The 18199-nt window shown below is 37.7% G+C and overlaps 2 protein-coding genes across 4 annotated transcripts; both read left to right on the top strand.

Annotated features, from left to right (window-relative positions):
- The first annotated feature begins 639 nt into the window (after positions 1 to 639).
- hykk.2 (hydroxylysine kinase, tandem duplicate 2) lies at positions 640 to 4118 on the top strand. 3 transcript variants are annotated; one of them, XM_063891351.1, is made up of 5 exons: positions 640 to 736; positions 1705 to 2013; positions 2339 to 2481; positions 2781 to 2961; positions 3115 to 4118. In XM_063891351.1, the coding sequence occupies exons 2-5, from the start codon at positions 1710 to 1712 to the stop codon at positions 3555 to 3557; spliced, it is 1071 nt and encodes a 356-aa protein (XP_063747421.1). In that variant the 5' UTR covers positions 640 to 736; positions 1705 to 1709; the 3' UTR covers positions 3558 to 4118. The 3 variants fall into 3 exon arrangements, with proteins under 3 accessions (XP_063747421.1, XP_063747420.1, XP_063747422.1); XM_063891350.1 differs by having other exon boundaries at positions 650 to 890; XM_063891352.1 differs by having other exon boundaries at positions 651 to 759.
- A 1782-nt stretch (positions 4119 to 5900) lies between these two features.
- Positions 5901 to 11556, top strand: LOC134870029 (hydroxylysine kinase-like). The gene is made up of 5 exons (XM_063892027.1): positions 5901 to 5980; positions 7551 to 7844; positions 9066 to 9208; positions 9462 to 9645; positions 10524 to 11556. Exons 1-5 carry the CDS (start codon positions 5977 to 5979, stop codon positions 10964 to 10966), a joined length of 1068 nt encoding a protein of 355 aa, XP_063748097.1. The 5' UTR covers positions 5901 to 5976; the 3' UTR covers positions 10967 to 11556.
- The last annotated feature ends 6643 nt before the right edge of the window (positions 11557 to 18199 follow it).

Raw genomic sequence — 18199 nt, 5'->3', positions numbered from 1 at the left:
TTTGCTGTGGGGGAACTACAGTTTCCTATAAAGTGGACTACTGAAAGCGCACATACTTTGCACCGTGCTCTCTGATGGTGCTGTGTTATGCTTTATGAACGAGGACAACAGTGAGACATAATATATTCTTCATTACCAAGGTTGGAATTGAAATAAAAAAGGAAAGTGAAATTTATGCTTGTCACCCTCACCCTCCGGTCCACACGTATTAATCCACACGAATCCCAATAAATATGATTATATGAAATATTTAAAAATAAATACAATTGTATTTATAATAAACTAGTTATGCCTTAACCTATCACTTTGTATATCACAATTCATACATGTTTTAAAACGTTTAAGAAACCCTACACAGTTCAGTAAACACTGTGCAATGTGGACTTTATTTAATCATTTCAGTTAAAAACTAACGTTCATATTTCGCCTTTTGATTAATATAGTGCTAAACATTCAAAACAAAGCACTTAAGCAAGTTACGGTATACGTTTTAAATTGCTTAATAAGCACCGTTTCTTTCATGAAACGCATTTCTCCTCACGATCGGCTGTTTCCGTGAACGTCCGAATGTTGTGTCACGGCAAATGTTGCGGCCGCAAGGCATTGTGGGACTGCAGTCTCTCCTTTCCTTTCGTAAAGGAAGTGTTTCCTAAACTAAAGGGGGTTATAAAGGAAGTGCCAAAGCTCCTTTCCTATCTAGAGAATTCGAACAGCTCTTATCATGGCGGCCACTGAGGTAATTCGAGGTCATTTCACTAGGTTAGGAACCTTCCTAAACTAAACTGACTATTCGACCGTACCACTAGTCTGCTCCAAGAGTCTAGCAATGTATGTGAGGTGTTCACGTGTTAGTTTACTATAATCCCCTGGTGTTTTATACAGATCGTAAGGTAGGTTTACAGAAACGTGACTATTACATTATTGCTGCTATTTCATGCGACTTGCATACTGTTATCTCCTGCAGTGTGTAGAGAGCAACCTGTTTTTTTACACAGATCAAGTCATAGCTCAAACTCTGACTTGATATATTAGAAACTAGGCTGTGTGTACGTGTACATTGTGTAGTATGTGGCGATCTATTTTCTTTAATCTGCGTTGATGCCATTAAATCCTCCAGAAGAAAATGCACTAAATTATAGCCTGCTAAAACAATTGCCAGAGGGCTAGTAGGCTATGGAAAAAACATCAAGCGTGCAGCTGTAGTTATATTCGAATAAAGGTCAAACTTTGCAAGAAGTTGTACTACTGCAAGTAAACAATGATTTAAGTGTGTTTAAGACTTCAGAAAATATCGACAAATTGCTATCAAAGGTTCCAAACGATCAAGAAAAAAAAAAAAGATCTTTAGCTTTTTTTCTTGCAATGAACATCATCAAAACTAGAAATCATCACATTGGAAAAGATAGACTTTACAATGTGGGTCATTTGAGCTAGGTAAATTAATTATAAATTAATCAAGTCAAAAGTCATGGAACTTTGATGTATTTATTAACAGTTCTGCATCAACAATATCATGCTCAGATTCTTCATCACTATCTCATAACAAACGTTATGAAATTGTGATAAATCACATGAATATGTCATTTCTTAAAGAACCTAGCTGTAATACACTTGACTGAAGTTGGAATTTAAATTGTTATACACTATTCTGTACAAGTTACTGTAATGCTTTTGTTTATGAAATTTCTGGTTGTTTTCATTCAGCAATAATGTCAGTGAAACACGCCAAGCCCAACTTGAGCCAGTCTCAGGTGGCTGAGATGGTGAAGAGGCTCTTTAGGCTGACGGCATCAGAAATCAGCTCTCTTCCCAGCTACGATGACCAAAACTTGTTCATAGCTCCCATCGAGGGTGGTGAGTACGTCCTGAAGATAATGAACTCAGAAGACAGTAAGAACCCCACCCTGGTTGAGGTGCAGACGCATGCCATGTCCTTCCTGAACCAGAATGGACTTCCTGCCCAAACAGCGATTCCAAACATTTCAGGACAGCTGATGAGCCTGGAAGAAATAGGTATGAGATCAGTCACACCTGCAAGCAAAAGGAATAATGTGACCAAATTTGCTTATTCAGATGATAGTTTATGTGTAATGTATTGACACAAATGTGAGTTCTAATGGTTATCTCCCTGCATGTCCCCTGGCAAAATATGCATAATGTTTCCCTGTAAGGTTTTGTGGTGAATGTGTAGAGTTTTAAACATAATGCCTAAACTGTAAAGCTACCACCCTAGTCACACGTGTGACCCTGAGCAAGGCCACATACAGTTCATGCTTTATGAGGGCTAAGTGCCTGAGAGGAATAGCTGTAATTCTTATCCTGTCTTTACCGTTGACAGATTGTGGCTATGGCAGTCAGAAATACCTGGTGCGGCTGCTTACTTATTTGCCTGGAACCACTATATCCAAGGTTCCTCTAACACCGCAGTTGCTGTTTGAAACTGGCAAGATGGCAGCCACAATGGACACATTCCTACAAGAGGTATAACGGTAACACTTTTTGATCATTGGAATTATTTTTCCTTATTCCGTCAAATTTAATTTCCCCAAATTGTTATGACATCAAAGCAATGTACAAGATTACTTTTTGAAATTGTCTTGAATGACAATATCTACAAGGACAAACCCATATAATAAAGCTCTAGCCCTTCACTGCTTAGCTTAATGCTCTACTTCAAGTGTTGCTGAGAAAATGTTTACTTACCTTCCTTTTACTTCTGACTTTAACTTCTTCTTTCTGCATGCTGCTTATTGGTATTATTATGTTATGTTATTTTCTAGATGGCGCACCCTAACCTCGCCGTTCTGGAGAGAGAGAATTTCATATGGAGTCTGTCAAATCTTCCCCTCCTGGAAGCATACATGCATTTATTTGATGGAGATCCTCTGGAGAAAGTTGTGAAATCGGTCCTTTATCAGTACAAGAACTCTGTGATCCCGAAACGCTGCAATTTCCGAAAGTGTGGGTATAATATTAACTTTACAAACACTCTTTGACTCAGCTCCCTTGACACAGCTTTTTGGCACCTTGAATACTGTCAGTATAGATTGTCACCGTATACATGAGTGATAAGTCGTTTTGATTCCCATTAACTTATTGCTTCCTTTTTCTAAGGCATAAACCACGGTGACTTCAATGACCTCAATATGCTCGTACAACCTGACGAGAGAGGTGGCCATAGGATTTCTGGCATCCTTGACTTTGGGGACATGAACAGCGGCTACTACATCCACGAGCTAGCCATCGCTATCATGTACATGATGACTGAGCACCCTAAACCCATAGAGGTGGGTGGACCTGTCCTTGCAGGCTGGGAAAGTTTCCTTCCCCTCAACGAAGCTGAGAAAGATTGTCTCTATGTGCTGGTGCTGTCCCGCTTCTGCCAGTCGATAGTTTTAGCTCGTTACTCTGTGAGCTTGCATCCTGAGAACGCAGAGTATTTGATGATAACGTCCAAGAAAGGTGTCCACATTCTCCGTCAGCTATGGGAGCTCGGAAAGGAGCAGGTGGAGAAGTTGTGGTTTCAGACTGCCGCTAAATTCAGTGACAAAAAGTGAGAAGTATGGTAAACTATTCACACATTTCAAAGTGCAATAGGACTGATTAGACAGAGCTACTTGTAAAAAAAAGTATGCATTTAGGATTACCAGTTAAAACAATACGTTGTGTTTTAATAGTAAACTCACAACACAGTTTACTCTTGAGATTCAGACATATTGTGGTATGAATAGTGCAGTGTCTGAATCATATTTGGGTAAATGTAGCAAAAGACTGTATGCAAGTGGAAGTATTGATACTCTATAATGAAAATGAATCATGTACTGCAAAAGCCTAATAGCCATCGAAACAATAAGAAAAAAGGATTAGAAATCCTTTAGGAAAAAGGGCTTTGAGTACATCCTCCTAAGGAAGATGACTTTTTTAAACTATAATTTAAGAAACACAATCATGTGTGATAGTTGCCTTACGTCATGAGGGCTTATACAGTCCAGAGGACTTGCATATCTAGGTGCTCCTTTGTATGTTACCCAGCCACATGGATGGACATTCATTTTATTACATGTTGGAAAATGCCAAAGGTGTATCAAATCATGTTGAAATAAAAACCTCTTTTTTAACCTCAATCTTTTTCTTTATCACTGCTTAAACCAAAGCAGCCTTATCAGTTAAACATATTTGAGAAATACAAATTCTGTCATCCAAGACAAAAAAAACCATCACTTTCACTGGGAAATACCTCAATGTTTAGAATAACTGTGTGTATGAGTTTGGCGGTAAGAAACATTTGTAGTAAAACTGCATTTCTTCCCTTGACTTCAGTTGTTCAAGTGGGCATAAACGTGATATTAGAACATTACACACAAATGTATATGAGAGAAACCATTGAATGGAAGCTATTCATATATTTATTGCTGTTCTTTTACTACCTTTTCTTTTTCTAATTAATTAGTGGTTAAATCAGCTAAAACAGACACATGCTGTTGTGGATATGAGTAGTTTGACAGGTGTTTTTTTGCTGTCTGGTTGCACCAATTTTTTCACTCACAAAACTTTATATGTGTCTTTACGCCAGTAGCATATTAAAACATGCTGGAGATCGCTACTGTCTCACCATTTCTATTTTTGCCATTGCACACCATTCATAATTAACTTGAGTGCTGTTGAAAGAGCCAAACTTACTGTCATATTTGTATCTTTATCATCTTTTCTTCTACTGACTAACAGCCACCCTTTTAAGCCCTTTTTACGTTAGATAATTCACGTCCATGTTCTTTGACCTGCATTGTAAAACATTTCTTTAGAGTTATTACAATATTATACAACAGAAACCTTGGTCAGTGTAGTTAATAATTAACTTGTTACTGCTATGTTTCAGATGCACTTGAATCTTGGGTGCTGTACTCATCATGCAAACACCAAATATTCTTTGATGCATATCAGTTTTCAGATTTGATTTTGTTAATGTATAACAATTTCCTAGTAAGTACATTTAGTTTAAGTTGGACATTTTTATATAATTCTGCGAACTCATTCCATCCAGTGTTATTTTATTTGATGAGGTGCTATGAAAACCTAGGATGTTACAGTGCTGTGTGTCCTCCAGGCTTTACAGCTGTTTACAAAATCTAGTGTTATACTGCCTTCCTGTGGCCATCATAAGCTCCTGACTCAGATGGAGGCAAAAACAAAAGTCATTTTGAGATTATGTCGACAATATTGCGATTGTGATATTATAAACGCATGGGATCATGGGTATTCTTGCCAAGTTATGGAACTAATAATCACCGTCGATTGATCATTTTAAAATGCATATTCCTCAAGTCATACATGCAAACTTGTATCATAATAAATGCAAAAAATAAAACATTTGTAAATTACCGTTTTTTAAAAACATACTTTTTGACAAAATTAAATAACACAAAATGTCTTCTTTCAAAATAAACACATTTATGCAAAATAGTTTGAGTAGGTTTTTCAATACGAATACAGTAAGTATATCACCACCACTGTTTTCATATTGTGGAAAATTACTTTGGGATAGGCACTGGCAAAACAATTGTCCGTATGTGAATAAAATACAATAGTTGCCTACAGTGAAGCGAGCAATCCCAGACTGGCAGGATCAATTGAGGTCGGGAAAGTGAAAAGCGGCATTTGCCCGTCCCTCATTACCACCACTGAGAAATTGAGCTAGATCCTATGGGTAGATCCCTATCCCCAACTGCTCAGTGGTCAGAAGATCGGACTGTGGTTGTACTGGGCAGCTTCCATGTGTGAATGTGTGTAAACCTGCTAATGTCTGCAGGCTGTTCCTGGAACAGAGCATCGCTTTCAGGAGAAGTCGAATTATACCTTTAACAGGGAGGCGTGGTGGTTGGACTGGCTCCTTGTTAAAAGTATGAAAACTTGTGCTACAAGTCATGAGATGTACATTCTGTACTTTCTCTTATTTCCAGCATCATCTACTGAAAGACAATGGGTAAGGGCACATCTGCTATTATATATCAAATGAGTGGAAAACAAAGGCAAATCTACAGATAATCCTTTAGTCATGCAGACTATTGCCTTTGATTTGATTTTGGGACGATTTCACAGACTGGGCGTAGAAAATGGCCTTCCTTAAGATTTCTGTTTTGGTTGATTTAGCACCACCCAAGTTATATGTGGTAAGAGCAAAAGCAGTTAAATACTATAGGTTCCAAAATACTGGGCTAGCAAAACTAATTATTTGTTTTTTATTAACTAAGTATTTGCACTTTTCCTTCATTTTCTGTGCCAATGGAATGCTTCTGTGTGAAGCTGCATCAGAACATTTTTGCTTTTCATAGGAAGGAATTAGATACAGCATTCCGGGATCAGCATTAACATTAATCACAGCACAAACAGTACATTAGATAAGTGTGAACATCCGACTCCTCTGGTATCATTGAAGAATCTCTGCACTGGGTTGGATGTGTAGCTTTTCTGAAGAAATGGGTCCTGAAGGAGTCTTGGAAGCATGAGCTGATACAGGAGTAAGGCAAGGCAACTTTATTTATATAGCACCTTTAAACACAACGCAATTCAAAGTGCTTTACAAATGAAAGACATTAAGAGCATAAAGAAACGCATGAGCATGAATGAATGGCAATGAAAAACAATTATTACAAAACAAAGACATGAATAACACAGGTATAAAATACATGAATAAAAGTTACAGTGCAATGTTAGATAATAGGATAGTTAAATTAAAAGCAGCTGCAAAAAGAAATGTTTTCAGCCTGGATTCAAGAGTAGTAAAAGATGCAGCGACCTGCAGGTTTCTGGTAGATTGTTTGTCCAGATATTCCCGTTCCAGAGGGGTTGTTCAATCGCTTCCTTGATTTATTTTCGAATTTGAATCACAAAAGGTTCTCACTCTAAGTATTTTACTGTGTAAGTACCCTGCTGCACTCATGAAAGTTAAAATAGTGTAAATATTAGTTTTAGCATATCGTCAGTATTTCATTTTTTAATATTTCTGTTAAATTACTGGTAGGCATAGTACATCAAGCGCTCAGATGTGTATTAAGTCATGCAAAACATGTCATTAGTACGGCTTTCCAAATGTGTTCTCATTTTCCTTTTAAATAAATGTGTATTGTAGTAGCCAAAATGCTTATTGGACTTAGTTTATTATTTCTACTATTTCCATTATTTGTTTAGTTTGGCAAATTGGTATTTTTTCCACCTGTTGTTTGTATGACATGACATATTCATTTATGAATAATAATAATCTATTGTGTAATACTCTAACTATCACATTGATAATTGTACATTTCCTGATCATGCTTACTATTCTCAGAAAGTCACATTTTCATGAGACACAGCAGAGACACAACATTTTAGTACAGACAAGTTGGGTCCTGTCAGAAGGGTTGCTCAACGCCTTTAATTAGTTTAACTTGAACCACTTATGACCGACAACCTCAAAATATGCTTCTGATTTTTGTGTGAACCTTGGCAGATTTGCAGGTCATCCAAAGCTTGTACAACATTGTGTTGTGATTTTTCTCTTACTGTATGAGCAGAAAAAAGGCCAACACTCACCCCGCAGCAGGCAACTGAACTGACACTGCAACTTTATGGAGTGACCATAACTGAGATATCCACCCTGCCTAGTTATATTGACCAGAACTTCCTCATTGTGGACACAGAGGGTACCAATTATGTCCTGAAGATCATGAACTCTGACGACAGCAAAAATGCCACTCAGCTGGAGGTTCAGACTTTTGCCATGTCCTTTCTACACCAGCATGGAGTTCCTGCTCAAACCGCCTTGCCCACCACCACCACGGGGAAACTGATGAGTATGGAGGAAATAGGTAACATCAAAAACATCCTCACAGTCCAATTTAATTAAATTTTAGTTTGCTTGAGTCATAAAAAACAAAGACAACTGAGTGAATCTCAAGTAGATGCTGAAGAGGTGTTTGGTTGAACTAATATCTGAAGGTGCCTTTGCCCTTAAGAATACAAAAAATTGACCCACTCCTTAAAGAACGTCACTAACTAAGTATGTATCATCTTACTTCAATTATCCTATATCCCGAAATAGGTTTTGTGTTGTATTAAATTGAACCAATTACAATCAATTCCACGGACTAGAGTTAAAATCAGCCATCATTAATGAATGTAGGTAGGTGTTTTTTTTTCTCCATATTTTTGCTTCTACATATTTGCGGCATGTGCATTGTTGCTCTATTTCCTGCTACAGGAGGCACACTGCCAGCTATATCTGGCAGTTTAGAAATGACGTCAAACGCACTGATGGCTTGAAGGCATTCAGTAGAGAACGAAAAAAAAAGAAAATCACACATGGCCGATTAAAATGTTGAAAAACGCCAGTGTTAACTATTTAAAAAAGTCATTTTATCAAAAAAACATGCTACTTCATAAATTCTGAAGTACTGTCATTCTTGCTATATTTTCATCCTCAACAACTAGTAAACTTTTGTATCTGAATATGAGTCATTTGGATGTTTTCTGCTAGCCGTCCCCCGGCAACTCCCGAACAGCCGGGAGACTTTTTTTTGTTCCAGTATGACTGTGCCCCAGTGCACAAGGCAAGGTCCATAAAGGCATGGCTGGATGAGTTTGGTACAGCACAGAGCCCTGACCTAAACCCCATTGAACACCTTTGGTATGAACTAGAAGGGAGGTTGTTAAAGCTGCAAAGGGGGGGACCAACTTCATATTTATGCCTAAGAATTTGGAATGGGATGTCATAAAAGGGAGGTCTGAGTCGAACAAAGGCTGCCCAACCAGGTTAACTATCTGAAATGTATTGTTCTATAGTTGTTATATTAGTTGTATAATATATTTTGATTAAACAAAATGTATACATGTCATTATTTAATGAAACCAACTTATATAGCTCTGCCCAGTGTAAATTATCTTAGAGAAAATACAGGCAAGGCCATTTGTACATTATGATACAGTGTTATGTGAATCTTTCAAGTTCTTAACCAGGCAATACAAGAGTTATGATGCTATGATACCGAACTCAAAATGTTCCTGTTTGTGTATCCACCTTACCTTATTAGACTGCGGACATGGGGCTCAGACCTACTGTGTGAGGCTGATGACCTATCTTCCTGGAAAAACCTTGGCAGAATCCCCCGGCACTGTAGAAGATCTTTATCATGTGGGCAGGTTTATTGCTTCCATGGACAAGACATTGCAACAAGTAAGTAGAAATGTAAACGTTTTGTCTTTCCACATATTTCTAATACACATAAAGGTACTGTATTTTATGCCTATTCAACTTTTGTCTACTAAAGACACAATTATATTGTCAGTAGTTGATGTAGAGCTATAGTGAAAATATTGGCAAACAGGCTAGCTATGTCAACTGTAAATGTCCTTTATAAGTCAGACTGATCAAAAAGTTTTGATAAAAAAAAGATCTAATATTGAAAACATTTACATTTTTCTCCCAGCTGGAATCTCCAAACCTGGATGTCTTAAACTATAATTGTGATAGGCAATGGAGTTTATCCAACATCCATCTCATAGAGCGCTACCTATCCATGATGGATGGAGATCCCCTGCAGGAAGTGATCCAAGCAGTCATCGAAAAGTTTAAATCACACGTGCAGCCCAAAATCAGCTGTTTCCAAAAAGGTAATGCATATAATGAGTCTACTGTGTTATGTTCTGCATTCTATCGTTAACTATTTCACTGTTTAAGATTCTGCTGTTTAGTTAAATTGTGGTCCTGTAATTGTTAACAGGGTGCATGCTAATCCAGTCCAATATCCTAAAGAATTATGTCCATATTGGACAATTCCACAACGTAATTCAGGACCAATTATCTGATCAGTGACAATGCAAGAAGCAGTGTGGCCTTTGTAGGGATCCGTAACATTAGCATGTGCAGTCTGTGGTCCATGTGCTCCATTTAACCATTATTTTAACCACAATTTTCCCATTACCTTAAAACCGCTGTAATGAGAATTAATGTCCCTCTATTGGTCCCCAACATTGGTTTGTAGTAAAATATCTCCACAACTCCTGAACAGAGTAAGGTCATATTTTGTACAAATCGCCAAAAGATGAATCCTTCTGTCTTTGGTCTCCTGATTTGTTTTGTTCTCTAGTAACACTAGAAAGTTGAAATTTGCAGTTATGATTGAAATTGCTAAATTATTGGTTGGATTACCATGACATTTGGTTCACACTTGTATGACCCCCTTTGGACGTTGAATATAGTCTGGGGTTTGCTATCTCAACATTTCTATTGCCAATAAGGGTGGCCAATTCCTCTTCCAATGTATCAATGAAGTTTATCATTAAGTGTATAAACAAAATCTCACTTAAGTTGAATTGATCAGAAGTCCAAAAGAGATAAACAGCGCCAAATACCTCTACACTATGGTAACAGATATCAGAATTCAATCGCTGGATTGCCTCTATGAAAAATGTGCATTTGTTCAAATAAGTGTACCGTTCCTCCCCAACAGTACATTCAATGACACAAAGTTTATTCTATTTTTTTATAGGAATAATACACGGAGACACAAACGACACAAACATCCTTGTCACACCTGTAGGCAATGGTCATCATAAGCTGTCAGGCGTGCTTGACTTTTCTTTCCTGATGAAAGATTGCTATGTATTTGAACTGGCAATAACTATCGCGTACATGATGCTGGAGAACCCCAGTCCATTGGATGTAGGTGGAGCAATCCTAAGAGGCTGGGAGAGCATCATGATACTCAATGATGATGAAAGGGAATGCCTCTACCTGCTGGTGCTCGGTCGGTTGTGCCAGTCTCTGGTTTATGGCCGGTACAATTCAACAAAATACCCAGATAACAAGAAATATCTCCTGTCTACAGCCAACAAAGGGACTCAGATTCTTACCAAACTGTGGGAGATGGGGGGGAAAGAAGTAGAAAGGAAATGGTTTACAGAGGTCAGCACATTTTCAGTCAATGAATAAAGACATGTTCTCAATGGATGAAGATACAGATAAAGATTTGCCAGAGCAAAGAGATTTGAAATGACAAAGAATTAATTTGAACTTTTCATCCTTTTTTAAGTGTTTGTTTAATTATGGAATTGTATCATATTTGACAAAAAAATATTTCTCAGTTTTGACTGATTTTGGCGACTATTTTTGCGAAAGACACGGTGTAACAGCATTATACGAACTTATTTATCATTAGGAACGATTAGCCATGCTTTATAGAAGGGCAAAGGGTATATCCCTGTCGTTTATCTGAGGTAGTCTGTTTGCACCCCTATATCTGTGTCATTTTGTCTTCTCAATTTTTATCTAGTGTTAAGTAAAGACTTTTGTTTTTACTCTGTGTTCTGAAGTGTGATCTTTGGTCTTCAGCTTGCTGGTATCTAGTGTGCTTGTGTAAGGAAGATTAAAAACTACTTCCTCTTTCTAGTTACTGAAATATACCTTACTACACAGGCATGTTTTTTTCATTTGCCTAGATAAGTTTCTCCCAAAATGTAAATAAAATGTTTGCACTTTTGCTTTTCAAGCAGGAATTGGGTATAAATTGTAATGGTTTTAATGATAAAAGCAATACAAATTAACTTTGGATGTTCAAAATGCTGTGCTGCCAAAAAAAAGAAAGCAATAAACACTAGATGGAGACATCCTCCCATTTATCCAACATCCTGTTATTTTCTGTATGAGTCTTTCAGAGTCACAGTCAGAATTGAAAATGTTTTAATCTTAATTTGAGACAATTTTAATAATTTCTCTTTAACAGCGCTGAGGATTATAGAGGGACCACACATGAGCCTATGAACTAACGCTTACCTCTCCAAAAGTAGGAAAATATGCCCAAAAGGTTTTTAATTCTATGGTTATCGTAGAATTAGAGCAGTAAAATACTTATTTTACAAAATCATGAAAGAATAAAAGTAGGAACCAAAGTTCCTGCTTTTTATTTTAACCAAATTAAGTAGATCAGAGAGAAATTCACTGCTTCATGTGATATTTTAGGAAAGTAGGATAATTGTATTTTACCTTCAAAATGGGAGAGTGCTACCAGCTCAGCAAGAACTATCTATGCACATAAACACACAACCACACACACAGACCTCGTCTACCTTTCCATATTTTAACCTCCCACCTCAAAAACACCATCTGCCCTCTGCCCCCGCTGCAGCTCGCGACATGTACCTCCAGTCATGCAGAAAAAGTCACAGTGTGCGTGTATGAATGTCTGCCTGTGTTCACGTTTGTTCTCCGTCTGTTTCACTGTAGTTCACTGGCATCCAGGCATAGCGAGCCCAGAGAGGCATGAACCTTTGCACTGTTTTCTTGTACCGTAAGACACAGTCTCTCCTCTCTCTCTCTCTCTGTCTCTCCTGCCGTTTTCTCTTTTTGTCTTTGTAATCATTTAAATCCATGTTCCACAAATTATAGCTGAAATAAAAATGGCAGCACTCAAAGGACTTAGCTTAATACACTAACCCCACTTATCATAGCCATTAATCCTCTTGGCATTTTAAAACAGCGCTCTGGGTTTGTACAGCACCTTTTTTTTTAAATATAGAAGATCATTTTATTTTAATTTACCCTCCAAAGAACACCAATCTGTAAGCTTTTAAAGTCAGAATTAGATGTTTATAAAGCGTGTTGCACAGTGGGGGGGGGGGGGAATGATTTTTTTATATTATCCGTATGATATATGTTAATATTTTGACAGCTCTTTTCAAAGAAAGGTCAACAAAGAAAGGCAACAGCTGCACATCAGAATCACCTACTGTAAGAAAGCAATTCATAAAGGTTGGAAATACAATCTCTGCAACAATATATTATACTTCCAAAATGTTAAGCCTCTACTTCGTTATTTGTTGCTTAACTAAGGTTTAGAACATCATAAAAAATGCTTAAAATGTAATTAAACAGTGAAGTCATCAATTAAAAACATATCTTTAATTAGAAAATAACTTTTTGGGAATGTTAACTATTAATTGCAAAGGCCCTGAAGCCACCATTTTGGATATCATATTTAATGTTTTTAAATCATAACTGTATTACTAACTTATATTTAAATTACACATTTTTTGTTCAGTTATCCCTACAGTACAAACATTTATGAAATATAAAAAAATCACAGCATTTTTAGGGATTTTGCAGATGATACAATGTCCAAACGAAACAGTATTTTTACCTCCCTCTCAAACACCGTGGGAGTTTGATCTGTCCACTTGCCAATCATAAGCCTGCTTCTACAACAACGAGCTCAGTGTTACTGGTTACGATTCTAATATATTTCTGTGACTCCTTTGGGTCACTTGTCAGATGTTTTTGGACTTTTCGACCATGGATGTTTCCAAGCATTACTGGAGTGAAGACATCTGGACTCCACAATTTTAAGAGAGCAGTGTATTGCTAATGTGATGCTATGTGTGGCTTACACTGCATATACTATACACACTGTTCCTCAGGTCAATGCCCCTTACGACTAATAAAATACTAACCTGCATCAGATTCCAGTTCTGTCGCGGCTGTTGGAGACAAACATCTGCCATTCCTTCGTCTTTCTTGTAGCTGTGATGACCTTTCCTATGGTATGCAGCTGAATTCATGATTGAGTTTTTTTCATTTACCCAGTTTTTAGTCTCTGTTGTTGAAAAAGCATGAAATATTTGATCGCAGCTCAAACATCCTAGTAACGCTTAATGAAATTGCTCAAAGATTTTTTTTACTCTCGTTAATTTATACTTCATAACACCCATGAACAATGTGCCAAATACACTTAAAATCAAAACCAAAATTCTTCTATTTTGATTTGTTTTCATTGAAAACAACCGTTAGTCTCTGTCTTCAGAATACATTGCACACACAGCCTTTGGCCGTCTTGCCAGACCTTCGCAGCTGCCAAGCCGACCTGTTAGGACAAATTCACTTCATGGATTCTTGACAGAGTCTCGTGTAATGCATATTAGCTTTATGCCCAGACGATCTATAGTGGCCAAGATGTCAGGATTTGATACAAAGCTAATGGGTTTCTCTCTCTGTGTTAACAAAGATGTTTCTCATCTGTTATGTTAATTGACATCTTGGCAAGGTCCTGGACTAACTGGTTTTACACAAAAAACGTGTGTCCATTACTTAATTATGTAGCCCTTTGTACATGCACTTAACTAACATTTATTGAAAAGGCTTAATCTTCTCAGTATTGAAAAAATGCTACATTCTATCAGTTTCGTGCTGTCATTGTTTTCAAAAGAAGGCATACTTCAAGTATAAAGTCACCTCTACATTGTGACAACGTTCTAACAGAGGCATAATAACGGCAGTTTCCAGCCAATACAAACAAAAGGGATGCCCCTCACAATTGAGAGTAAAGCCCAGACCCAGGCCGCAATTAGTAAGCTGTTGTGGTAGCTCAGTGACTTCCAAAGTGTTATCGGTGTGTTTCAGAGCTGCTGGGCTTAACAGACGGCGGCTGGCCTCAGTGTGCTACAAAACTCACCAAAGGGGGAGCAAAAGAAAGCCATTAAGGTTAATTCATTAAAACTTTCTCACACGAGGCTTTCTGATGGACTCCTTTGCATTCTCTCTAACAATTGTCATGACGGCATATCTGCATGGAACAGGTGGAAAGCACAGTGGCCTCTCAGAGCTCCAACATTAGGGAGGCGCTTAGAGAGGGGTGGATAATCGATTGGACAGACTGGATTTACTGAGATGACTGAGTCACAGGGTGACTACGGAGGCGAAGTAGAAACTGTGTTTTTTTAATGTTAGGGGGGTGTCTTATTCCACTGAGAGACTGACTACCTGAATTATCGAAACACGAAACGTTTTGAAGTGCAGTTCATGCTCGCGTTAGTTAGAAATACACAAGTTTTTGTTAAAATAAAAAATATATAAATATATATGATTTTTAAATTGTTTAAATATTCTGCAGATGATTTTGATTGTTTATTTGAGTGGCTTTGAAATGTATCTTTAATGCAATTAGACCACAAATAACAATGTGGAATTTACATGCTATAGCAAATAGCTGGCAGTATAGAAACTCATGTCAACAAACATTGGAACTGCAATGGTTGCAAATAATTCAATGTTTCTTAACAAAGCCCACATTTTACTGTCTAACACCGTCTTTGCTGTCACATCAAACCATGACAAAAATGATAAGAAAACCGTCTCCAGCGCAACATTGACTTCATCAACAGGAAGGTAGAATGAAAAAAAGACTTTCTTTGCAATAGTTTAAGTGAAATTGGTGTACTTTTGTTAACTTTTTCCTGTCCTGTGATTCACATTCTTGACACTGTCTGACTTGATGATGTTGTTAACCTGCTCTACCCACACAGCAAATATAAAGCTGAACTCAAGAGTATAAAAAGTCTGGCACTTAGAGACAGATTGAAACACCCCCACATGCCCCAGAGCCATATAGTGGACACATAACTCTCCAGTCAACTCCATATCTCATTACAAATTCAACTTTTACAGCAGCACTGGAAGAAGTGCTGCTGAATATGTGGTACTACAAACATGTTGCAGTAATACACACTTTAGAAATATTTTGTGATAACATTATTGAAAAGACAATTTGCACTTGGAGTTTTTTGCTGGAAAGAACTGGAGGAAAAACACGATGTTGTTTGCTGTTTCCCTTTCTTACAGTATTCTTTTTGAGTTATTTGGTCAGAGATGAGTCGCAAAGGTTGAGTTTAAGCGAGCTGTGCTAATTACAGATACACATGTACGATTCTTCTTCAATTTCCCTCCAAGCACTACACATTTTTCCCTCTTTCTGACGCTGACATTATGCACAGCACAGCTCAAGTTGACATGTTCAACGCAGAGTGCCACAGGCAGTGACCCAAGACCTGACACTTCCAAAATGGGAAGAAAATGTGAGATCGGAAGAAACACATCAAACAAGGGCAAATGAAGGGCGGGGAAGAGAAAAAACTTGGAGAGTGAAAGATGGATGTACCATCCTGTACCCTCCAGAATTTCAGATCATTAAGCTGCTTGTCTCAGGCGGTTTTAGCCAGACTACGTAGGAGGAGAAAGGTCTCTTCAACTTGCTACATTTCTGCTCATACTGAAGTCCTGTGGGGGGAGTAGAGATGCCCATGCATTTGCAGAGTTGTACTGCAAGTTACAGGGAGCAGATTGACATGGTGATGCACTTTTGTACATTACAGTTTAAATGCTGGAATTTTTTGGGGAATATCTTAATCAAGGTTAAATAAAAGCATCTTCTGCAGTGTACATTTACTCTGTCCCAAGTATGTTGTGAAAGTTTACTTGAGGAAAAGTGTTATCTATGGGTTTTGAATAGAAGTACAAGTGTAACAATAATGTGAACTATAATTTGGGGTGCATCCCTCGACTACAAGTAGTTGCATTTTAAAGATGGATCAATAATTATTAACCATAGCTCACAAATGAAGTAGAGTAAAAGTTTAATATTTTGTTGTGAAATTAATGTACGGTTTAATAAAATGAAATTACCTCTAAATTGTACTTGATTTAGTTTTCTAAGCTACTTGACACCAGTGCTTCCCCAATATCCCATGTTTACATCAGGCGTGAGGTACTTCCAGTGCAATTTTGAAGATGTGTGCAAGCCTGCAGGCTAATTATACAGTACTGTACATGTAATAGGGAAATTGAGTGACTTTGTTGGGGTTTGTTGCTCAGATTAATTTGTGAATTAACTCCAGCTCTTCTATGTTGATGTGTTGTAACAGCTGTTTGTCTGTTGCTTACTTTTCCTCGAGCAATTCCGCTTTTTTGTTATACACATCACCTTGCATCTGGTTAACGTCATGAGGTAAGGGATGAGAATGCAGAATAAAAACACCACATGGAAACCAAATGAAATAATCAACAGGAAAAAAGGTATTTCAAAAGAACCTAGCTCTTAATCCAGTTATCTTTAATACAATCTAACTTGGTTTAAATGTAGACATGACAATTAATCCAAGAATCACCTTACATTGGTTATAACGAGAGAATGTAAACACACTTTGAGAGTCAGTGGACTCATGATTTACTGTAACTTGAGGTGGTCAAGTCAAACACATTTCACAGTGTGTGTGTGTGTGTGTGTGTGTGTGTGTGTGTGTGTGTGTGTGTGTGTGTGTGTGTGTGTGTGTGTGTGTGTGTGTGTGTGTGTGTGTGTGTGTGTGTGTGTGTGTGTGTGTGTGAGCATGTCAAAATGGCATATGTGTGTGAATGTGGCTCACTGTAAGTGTATATGGGTCAACATAGCATGATGGAGTGAGTGTGTTTGTGTGTGTGACTACTGCATGAGTGCAGGGTGAACAGTAAGATATACAACAGACTGTCATTCTGGACAGCAGCCCGAGAGCTTCACTGGGAGTTGCGTACGGAGAAAAGTTGAGTTAAGAATCATTATGTGAAAATAAAATAGTTAACAACCCTAGTCCAAAAAGTTCAGGGGTAGAAAAGTTTTTTTTTTTTTTAAATCCCAAAGCTGAGAGTGTGTTTATCTCTCTCCCTTTTGACAAATGACATCCATTAGAAGAAAAGCTGAGAAAAGCTGAGGGGAGAAAAAAAGAAGCTATTTCACTGGAAAAAGAAAAGTAATAAAAGTAGTAACATTTTGCAGGGTGGCAGGAGTAGTTAAGCCAACAGAGCTTTTGTTGGCACTGCATAATATTTAGTCCTTGTCATAGCCCCTCTTTTTCAAGATTAAATGGGCTTTGCATTCAACATTTAATTTCCAGTAATTCTGCTAAATCTCCTCACTCTTTGAGGGGACAAATTGAGGTGACGAAGGGTTGATTTTTGTTTCCCAGCTGTTGGCAAGATTGAGGAAACAGAATTGAGACGCTTTTCATTTTTGCTGTTGTTTTTCATTAGCTTTTCAGCGCTCATAGCAGAGAGCATAATATTTGGATTTGTTTTGGTATTAATTTGGCGATCAAAGGAAGTTCCACCCAGGACATGTGTTTCCGATAAGGGTCTTGATGCGATTCTGTAATGTTTAGCAGTGTATAATTGTGGACACATAGAGTATAAGTGCATGTGTTTACAGATAGATAGTCTGAGAGTAAATGGCACAGGAGACAGAGATGGAAAGAATCCGCCACAAGGGGAAAATATGGCTAGAGATCAGAAGAAAAAGAAGTGAGTGAGTTGAAGGTGTGGACATTTAAAATGTGAATCACTAGGAGGGAGCGAGGGGGTCTGCATGACCCC

This window comes from Eleginops maclovinus, chromosome 9, assembly GCF_036324505.1.
Source record: "Eleginops maclovinus isolate JMC-PN-2008 ecotype Puerto Natales chromosome 9, JC_Emac_rtc_rv5, whole genome shotgun sequence".
NCBI classification, from domain to species: Eukaryota; Metazoa; Chordata; class Actinopteri; order Perciformes; family Eleginopidae; genus Eleginops; species Eleginops maclovinus.
The sequence above is the reverse complement of the archived record's forward strand: the minus strand, read 5'-3'. Positions and strand labels throughout refer to the sequence as shown.